Source organism: Limanda limanda, chromosome 22, assembly GCF_963576545.1.
Source record: "Limanda limanda chromosome 22, fLimLim1.1, whole genome shotgun sequence".
In the NCBI taxonomy this organism is placed as follows: Eukaryota; Metazoa; Chordata; class Actinopteri; order Pleuronectiformes; family Pleuronectidae; genus Limanda; species Limanda limanda.
The window spans coordinates 635,668-645,266 of NC_083657.1; the positions used below are offsets into that span (position 1 = coordinate 635,668).

The window sequence follows — 9,599 nt, forward strand, 5'->3', positions numbered from 1 at the left end:
AAATGAGGGATTTTAAAAACAACACAAACTAATGAGGTTAGCTCCAGTGGTTCGGTTCAGAAGGAACAGAAGTCCAGGACATGTAAATAATGAGTGAACCCTCACGAATCCCAGTTAACCCCGTGAAGAATCCTGCTGGCTCCGCCCTCACGGTGCTGGTTATGACATCATCACACCTTTAAAAACATCTCAGTGTTTTCAGTCCATTTTCTATCTACAAGCTTTTACAAACTAAATAAACTATAACACGGGCGTTCTTCTCTAAATATATATATCATATTATATATCATATATTATATCATACTCTCTGTATATTCTTTGTTTCTAAGTCTATATACACATATTTATACATGTTTACATGTTATAATTATTATTATTATATTACTATTATTATTATATATATTGTTGCTACCATTATTACTATATACTGCTATTATATTGGTATAATTACTATCATATATAAATATATATTATGTTATATTATATACTATATATACTGTACTATTTTTAAATATTGTCTAACAATAACATTACCATCATATCATCAGTACTTTTACCATCATCTTGCCACTGCACCTTATCTACCTATTTATCTTGTGTTTCTGTTTTTATTCTTTCTACCTCAAAATTTTTTATTTTATTCTATTGTATTGTATTTTATTTTATTCAAATATACCGGCTGCTATGACGACTTAATTTCCCTTCGGGGATGAATAAAGTAATCTATCTATCTATCTATCTATCTATCTATCTATCTATCTATCTATCTATCTATCTATCTATCTATCTATCTATCTATCTATCTATCTATCTATCTATCTATCTATCTATCTATCTATCTATCTATCTATCTATCTATCTATCTATCTATCTATCTATCTATCTATCTATCTATCTATCTATCTATCTATCTATCTATCTATCTATCTATCTATCTAAACCCTAAACACCTGCTCACATCTGGTTCTTGAATTCACACGACCACCATCACTCAGTAGACGCAGGTTGTTTTTGCTTGAGTCAGATGTTAAACGTGACTCCTCCCACGTTCCTCTGGATTCACGGATGTGTTCTTTAGATCAATGAGTCATTTCATGTCTCCAGAGAATCAAGCTCTCGGCCTGCGGAGGTGTCGAGTCTCACGTGAAGCAAATACTGATCCTGGAGCCGGTTTGAACTTTGACCTTGAGGAGGTGAATCCTCTCGATGAGTCGGGTGATGAGAAATCTTTTATAACACGTGTTGTGTGATGATGGTACGAGTGTTAAACGCTGGTGATGGCTTCAGGACTCCAGCTGTTGTGTTCCCCTGCCACTGGAGACTTGTTCTGATGCACGAACAGGAAGTGACATCACAGCCTGGACAGAAGAAGTATCTTTACTCGTGTTGACCTTCCATCGCTGCTTGTGGAGACTCGCACACAGACACACATTTGTCTACATGGTCGTATCTATGAATCATAAACCACACAGCGTGTTGCTCCTCCAGTCGAGGCCGATCCACGCTGATCTCTCTCAGGAGAATTACTCCGTCTGCATCTTGATTCTGAGCAGGAGGAGAAACGCTCCGGCGCCGCTCTGCCAAGCTGCTCACGTCTCCACAGGCTCCTCCTCCTCCCAGCCCTCAGCTATTTAAAGACTGTTGTTAGTGAGGAACTAAACGCTTGTTATTCTGCGACGCTTCACACTACGATGGGTTGTGTCTGCTTCTCTCTCTGTGTCTCACTGGTTCATGTGTGTGGAGACCACTGATCAGCTGGGTGAGGACCATGTGACCAGAACAACCTTTGTTACATGTGAAGTATAAGTACAGTTAGTTATTAAGCATTAACACGTGCACACATTTTAGCTTCACCAGGGTTTTCTTGTGACCAGCGACCGGCCTCGGCCTGTGTGTCAGGGACGGATCCGTGATGGAATGGTAATGAGTGGGGGGGCAGGGGAGCTCACGGAGGAGGAGGATTCAACTCCTTCTCTTAACGACAGATCCTGAAATATCATTGATCCCAATTATCCAGGGAAGAGGAGGGGAGGACGTGTTGAGAATGAGGAGGAGGTGCAGAGACGAGAAGGAGTTAGGAGTCGAGAGAAGGAAGGAGACGTGATGAGAGGAGGACAAGGAGAGATGAGCAAGGAGGAAGGAGAGGAGATGAGAGGAAGGGAAAAGGTCACTACCTGGTGGAAGAGGAGGTGAAGAAAGGATGGAGGGACGAGGGGAGGAGAGTAAAGAGCGATGGATTCTCACCTGATCTTTGATCTGAGGTCAAAGGTCAACAGGAAGGTGAAGTGAAGCTCGTATCGATCAGGAAACTGTTGCATCATCACGTGATGAGTGACGATGGAAACATCAAAGAGCCTGAGACACAGAAGCCAAGCTGGTCCTGTGGGATGACATCATCAGAACGTTGCCATGACGACAGAACACTTCTACAGTCGAGTCACATGACCTTATGATCAATAACGTTAGAGATTCATCATCTCATCAGAGTGGAAATGGAAATGTCCTAATAAGGGTATGAAAGGAAGCATCGAGATGGATTTAATATCAGTGTGACGTCTCTGTCCTCAGCGACTGGTCTTTGCATGAGGTCAGAGGTCGATCCTCCCACAGACTCCCCCCCCCCCCCCCCCCGAGCAGCCCCTGGTGGGAAACACAAGGAGACGTTCAACATTCATTCCTTCAGTGACACTGAGGTCTTCTCCAGCACTGATGGTTCCACTGGTTGGCCCCATGTGACCAGCTGTGGGAGGGGCTTACCAGACCTCCTTCCTGTGACATCACACAGGACCGACCGCTTGTCCCCGGATGATTCATCTGAATTTTGACATCTGAATTGGAGACAGTTGAGATATGTTTTGTTTGAATTTGATAATCCTTTGAATGATCCGTCCCTGTTGAACCAGTCGGACCTGAAGCACCTTCTTCTTCTTCTTCTTCTTCTTCTTCTTCTTCTTCTTCTTCTTCTTCTTCTTCTTCTTCTTCTTCTTCTTCTTCTTCTTCTTCTTCTTCTTCTTCTTCTTCACATCAGAAGCAACAACTCCTCGGCACTTCATGTCTTTCTTCCATGTCAGCGTGATATTAATCACAGGGATTATTATTATGAGGAGTTGCACTTTTCACCCCCCCCTCTTCTTTGTCTGGCTGCTCGTCTTTCCTCCTTCCTGTTTTCATCCCTCCGTCTCCTCGTCTTCCTCTTCTTCCTCTTCTTCTTCCTCTTCTTCTTCTCTGGTCTTTTGTCTGTCTGATTGTTTGACAGTGTTCTATCTCTCTCTCTCGTCTTGATCGCCCCCAGCCAGCCCTGGCAGCTCTATTTTAGTGGTTTACTTTTCAGGCTCTCGAGCGCTGGTTATGAATTATTGAACACGCCGACCTGCGGCGGCTGTTTGGGTTGGGGGGGTGGGGGGAGGTGGGGGGCGGTTCTTATCCACTCCAGTTCCTTAAGTGCTTCTGGTCTCGTACGTGCTCTGAACTCCTGAGATCCTCAGAAAATAAATAATAAAATAAATAAAGTAGAAGGTCTCCACAGCGAGTCAGTGGGCGTGGCTAACATGTCACAGACGCAGACACGAGAAAGAAAACAAACATCTCAGGATGAAAAGGTGGTGTCACATACGTTCAGAGAAAGGGAAGGTGGAGCAGGAACGTCCTGGATGCACCTCACTCCATCTGGAAACACTTCCTGATATATATATTATGATATTCGACCCATATTTAATAAACTGTCTCACGTTAAGTCTCCTCACGTCGACCAGGAGGACGAAGACATGGAATCTAACTTCAGACTTTGTGTGTTTTCTTTCCCACAGGCTGTTCAACCTGACTCTGAAGAAGCTGATCATGCTGAAGGAGCTGGACAAAGACCTCACCTCCGTGGTGATCGCCGTCAAACTGCAGGTGAAAATACAACTAGATCTACAGTGATCCTTCAAAGACTGTTTATAAAGTGTCATCAACTCACAAAGCTCCTCCCAGTAAACGTCCCATTCACTTTAATGTAGACTGGAGGCCCTGAGGATCGAACCACTGACTTTCTGGTTCAAACCAAACCTCAGTGAACATTGAAATAATAATAATAGCCTAATAAGAGTCATCATCATTCGTATATATGGAATATTAAAATCTGACAGAAGAAGATCAGTGAAGTTGTAGTTTAGATTTGAGTTTTTCTATCTGTGCACGTTTGTTACGTCTGATTGAACTGGAAATAAATCAAAATCATTAACTACGGTGACGTAGTTAAGGATTTTTCTCAAGTTCTGCTTTAATTCAGCAATTAACTCTTTTAGCTTTAATCAGCACAATCGTATTCTTGACCCAAAGACTTTGGATTTGATCGAGTCCCAGAACAGTTGAAATGTTGCTGAACAAACCAACAAAGTTTTCCCGACGTTCTTTGTCTGTTTCGTGGAGTCAGTTAATCGGAAACTTCGTCTTTACAGAAAACCACTTCTCCACCGTCGTCTTCCACTGAATCACTCTCACATGTGACTGAGGGAACAGATGTTTCCTGTCTGTGTGTTTGTGTTGAAAGATTATTTCTGCAGTTGTTAACATTTCATCTGCTTTAAATCATCACTGTTCAAGTTATGATTTATTTATTTCTACCTTAAATCAGCAGCTTCATTACGAAGAGGCTGAACCTGGAGAACGTTTCCTCTCTTCATCCTGAACCTCAGTCTCTTGTTTTCAGTTTTTATCTCCATCTTGTTTTCTAACCAACACACTTTGAATCCCAGCTGTGATTCTTCTTCTAGCTGCTGCAGCCTCTCGATCATCCCTCTCTGCTTCCTCCTATCACTCAGTCTCATCTTCCTCTCTCTTCCTCCTCCGTTCCCACGCCCCCCCCCCCCCCCCCCGGCTGATGACAGCTCATTGTTTCTGCTGGAGGTCGTCAAGGCGACTAACAGAAATCTGTCTCTCTCTCCTCCTGTGAACTCCTCAGGGCTCCAAGCGGATCCTGCGCTCCAACGAGATCCTGCTGTCGGCCGCCGGGCTGACGGAGACCGACCTGCAGCTCACCTTCTCCCTGCAGGTAAACACACCGGGGTCAGAGGTCAGAGGTCAGCCACTCACAAGCCACCACTTCAAACAGACAAGTGACAACAATAAAACACATTTCATAAGACTCAATGTTCTTCAAGATAAAAACACGACATGACTGAAGAAAATGGTTTAGATATGAGGATTAATAGATAAATAACTTTATTTTTATTCGCACATTATTGAAGAATGAATTCAGGTTTTTAAGTATTTTAGCATCGTGCAGATTCTCAACCGCTGGATTTATTTTGTACTATTTGTCTTTCACAGCATCGATCAAAATTTGAATCTGCTGATTTGCTTTTGCTCATAAAAATCATGACGAATGTTGTTTTTATCTCAAAAGTGCAGAGACGCTATATGACTGAAGCATTAATACATCACCGCTGCACACACACACACACACACACACACACACACACACAGACATACACACACACTCACACACAGTGTGTAACATCCGCTCTCTCCCTCCACTCGACCACAGCACAGTTAAATCCCAGTTGGGTTTTCTGCTCTAAATCATCGTTTCCAATCTCCGTGTTTCTAAAAGCTGCTGAAAGGTCAGTTTCTCTCTGTGGATCCTGGAGAGCAGCGAGCCACGCCTCACTTCCTGTCCCTGAACCTCCGTTAGATCTCCCTGAAGATCACGACCCGGGGAACTAAACTCTTCCACTTCAGCCTGAAGCCAGCGAGCAAATCACTCGCCCCCGAGCTTTTTGTGTGTTTGCTAATGTGTGCGTTTGTGTTTGCAGTATCCGCACTTCCTCAAGAGGGACGCCAACAAGCTCCAGATCATGCTGCAGCGACGGAAGCGTTACAAGAACCGAACCATCCTGGGATACAAGACGCTGGCGCTGGGACTCATCAACATGGCCGAGGTAACGTTCAGCTTCAGAAAGTAGCGTGAAGGTGTGAAGTGTGAAGGATGTTTGTGACCAAGCTCCTCCTTCAGGGAGGAAAGAAGCAGATCAGCTGTTTACTTAGTGGGAGGATCAGATCAGACCGGTGTAGGACACTGGTGTTCATCAGATGTAGTGAATCTAAATGTGGTTTGATGACGGGACTGTTGGCCCTCATGAAGGTTTGAGTTCTACTCTCACATAAGCAAAAGGAAATCAGACAAGACTCAACTGAGAAGCTAAAACTGAAACATTAAAATAAAGAATCTGGTTTAAAGCTGTAACAATGAGATGAGAACCAGTTTCTGACTTTTAAAGAAGTAAACCGGTGTGAACCAGCAGAACCAGATCTAATGCTCTTTACAGAAGGATCAGTTGTGGATGAGACTGGTTAGTTGCTGCAGGACAGAAGCAGGAGATCTCTGGTTTCCATCTCAGCAGCAGATGGAGGAGGAGCTTCAGGTCTCAGGGCTCGTCAGCAGTGAGTTGTTGTGTCAGCGGCGTCTCGTCCCAGCTGATCATAGCTGTTAACCCCCCCCACCCGCAGGTCACGGGTTCGATTCCCTGAATCGAGCTTCAGTGTTTCCTGTGAGGAGGAGGAGCTTCTGTGTTTTCCTGTGAGGAGGAGGAGCTTCAGTGTTTTCTGTGAGGAGGAGGAGCATGAGTGTTTTCTGTGAGGAGGAGGAGCTTCAGTGTTTCCTGTGAGGAGGAGGAGCTTCGGTGTTTCCTGTGAGGAGGAGGAGCTTCAGTGTTTTCCTGCGAGGAGGAGGAGCTTCAGTGTTTCCTATGAGGAGGAGGAGCTTCCACACACTTTACTGAGGAAGCATCCGATGGGGTCAAACCTCCCGTCCTGGTGGAGAAGAATCTTTCATCTCAGTGTGTAGCTCCTCCTCCTCTTGTTGTTGTTGACGCCTCCGACCTCGAGTCCGACCTGAGGTTTAAAATGAAGTCAGGTTTTATTCATGAGCTTCAGGTCGACTGTGAGAGAACTTCACCGAGAGCAGAGGACACCACAGGTCAAAGTCATTTCCATCGCAGCCGCACAGACACAAGCTTCTGTCCCCAGAATAATAACCACAGTTATTATCCAGTTCATACGCTGTCATCTGAAACCACAGATGCTGTAGACTGGTTGAAATGAGAAGCAGGAAAGGTTATGGTTAGGGTTATGGTTAGGGTGAGGAAGCACCAGGAAGCGTTTGATTGGTGGAGCCAGGTGAGCTGGAGCTCCACCAGGCGAGAGGACGCATCGCAGCAGCGTCTTGTGATGTGAGGCCGAGGCTGACTCTGTGAGAAGCTGCTCCTCAGACTTCATTACCTCTGAGAGTGTGACCAGACTGCAGAGAGAGGGAGAGGAGAGAGAGAGAGAGAGAGAGAGAGAGAGAGAGAGAGAGAGAGAGAGAGAGAGAGAGAGAGAGAGAGAGAGAGAGAGAGAGAGAGAGAGAGAGAGAGAGAGAGAGAGAGAGAGAGAAGAGAGAGAGAGAGAGAGAGAGAGAGAGAGAGAGAGAGAGAGAGAGAGAGAGAGAGAGAGAGAGAGAGAGACGTGATGCCGCAGAGAGAAACGATTGTAGCTGTCTCACACCTTCACTAGTCTTTCATTTCTTTAATCCCTGACAGCTCCTCCTCCCTCCCTCTCTCCTTCCTTGTTCCCTTATCGTCGTCTCCTCTGTCCTCCTCCTTCCTCGCTCCTTCCTTGTTCCCTTATCGTCGTCTCCTCTGTCCTCCTCCTCCCTCTCTCCTTCCTTGTTCCCTTATCGTCGTCTCATCTGTCCTCCTCCTCCCTCTCTCCTTCCTTGTTCCCTTATCGTCGTCTCATCTGTCCTCCTCCTTCCTCTCTCCTTCCTTGTTCCCTTATCGTCGTCTCCTCTGTCCTCCTCCTTCCTCTCTCCTTCCTTGTTCCCTTATCGTCGTCTCCTCTGTCCTCTCTGTGTCCCACCTGTCTCTGAGTTGATCCGTCTTCAGGTCTCTCTCGTCCATCAGGAACCACAATTAGGATCATTAAGTTATTACTATTATATCATGTTAGACATTTCTGCTTCTGACTTTCTTTTCTTTCAAGGAAACAGCTTCTACTTCAAGATAGAATAGAATAAATAATAGTTATAGCTTGAAAGGATTTATTGCACAATATAAATTTAAAACTATTAAATTAAATAAGAACATAATGTCTGATGTATAATATTTGACTCGGTGCTGCCACCAGTGGACTGTTGAGGTAGAACATGACTGAGATGTTTTACTGCAAACTTTAGACTTTTGAACTTTGCAGAATGTCACAAAAACCCAAAGAATCAGCGAACACGTTTCCTTTGAGTCCAGCTGGACAAGTCCCTCTGGACAGACAGGTGGAGACCCTCTGACCCGTCCTCTGTCCCCTGTCTGTCCCTCAGGTGACAGGTGGAGACCCTCTGACCTGTCCGCTGTCATCACCTGGGGGACAGACAGGTGGAGACCCTCTGACCCGTCCTCTGTCCCCTGTCTGTCCCCCAGGTGGAGACCCTCTGACCCGTCATCTGTCCTCTGTCCCCTGTCTGTCCCTCAGGTGATGCAGCACCTGAGGGACAGACAGGTGGAGACCCTCTGACCCGTCCTCTGTCCCCTGTCCCTCAGGTGGAGACCCTCTGACCTGTCCCCTGTCCCCTGTCTGTCCCCCAGGTGATGCATCACCTGAGGGACAGACAGGTGGAGACCCACTGACCTGTCCTCTGTCCCCTGTGTCCCTCAGGTGACAGGTGGAGACCCTCTGACCTGTCCGCTGTCATCACCTGGGGGACAGACAGGTGGAGACCCTCTGACCCGTCCTCTGTCCCCTGTCTGTCCCCCAGGTGATGCAGCACCTGAGGGACAGACAGGTGGAGACCCTCTGACCCGTCCTCTGTCCCCTGTCTGTCCCCCAGGTGATGCAGCACCTGAGGGACAGACAGGTGGAGACCCTCTGACCCGTCCTCTGTCCTCTGTCCCCTGTCTGTCCCTCAGCTGACAGGTGGAGACCCTCTGACCCGTCCTCTGTCCCCTGTCTGTCCCCCAGGTGATGCAGCACCTGAGGGACAGACAGGTGGAGACCCACTGACCCGTCCTCTGTCCCCTGTGTCCCTCAGGTGATGCAGCACCTGAGGGACAGACAGGTGGAGACCCTCTGACCCGTCCTCTGTCCCCTGTCCCCTGTCTGTCCCCCAGGTGATGCAGCACTGACCCGTCCTCTGTCCTCTGTCCCCTGTCTGTCCCCCAGGTGATGCAGCACCCCAGTGAAGGCGCCCAGGTCCTCGGTTCTCCACAGCCAGCTGAAGGACGCGTCTGTCCCCGTGGCTGAGATCAGAGTCTACTCTCTGTCCAGCCAGCCCATCGACCACGAGGGACCCAAGGCCAAGATGTCCGGTGAGCACCAATCACCTCGTCTGTCTCTGTCCTCCTTCCTCTGTCCACTGTCCCTGTCCCATAACTGTCCCTAACCCCCCCCCATCCTATGATCTGTCTCCAGATCGTTCTCCTGACATCGACAACTACTCTGAAGAAGAGGAGGAGAGCTACTCGTCTGAACAGGAAGGAAGTGACGACCCCGTCCACGGGCAGGTGAGTGTGAGTCAGGGAGACACACTGAGAGAAGATGGAGAGAAAGAGGAAGAGAGGAAGAGAACGAGGGATGAACACATGAGAGTG

General features: G+C 47.0%; 1 protein-coding gene across 1 annotated transcript in view; it reads left to right on the plus strand.

Annotated features, from left to right (window-relative positions):
• Positions 1-9,599, plus strand: part of LOC132996230 (phosphofurin acidic cluster sorting protein 1-like) — a 23,322-nt gene that overhangs the window by 11,343 nt on the left and 2,380 nt on the right. The window contains 6 exon segments of the mRNA XM_061066569.1: positions 3,807-3,894; positions 4,943-5,032; positions 5,796-5,921; positions 9,172-9,210; positions 9,212-9,317; positions 9,421-9,508. Coding sequence (XP_060922552.1) covers positions 3,807-3,894; positions 4,943-5,032; positions 5,796-5,921; positions 9,172-9,210; positions 9,212-9,317; positions 9,421-9,508 — 537 coding nt within the window.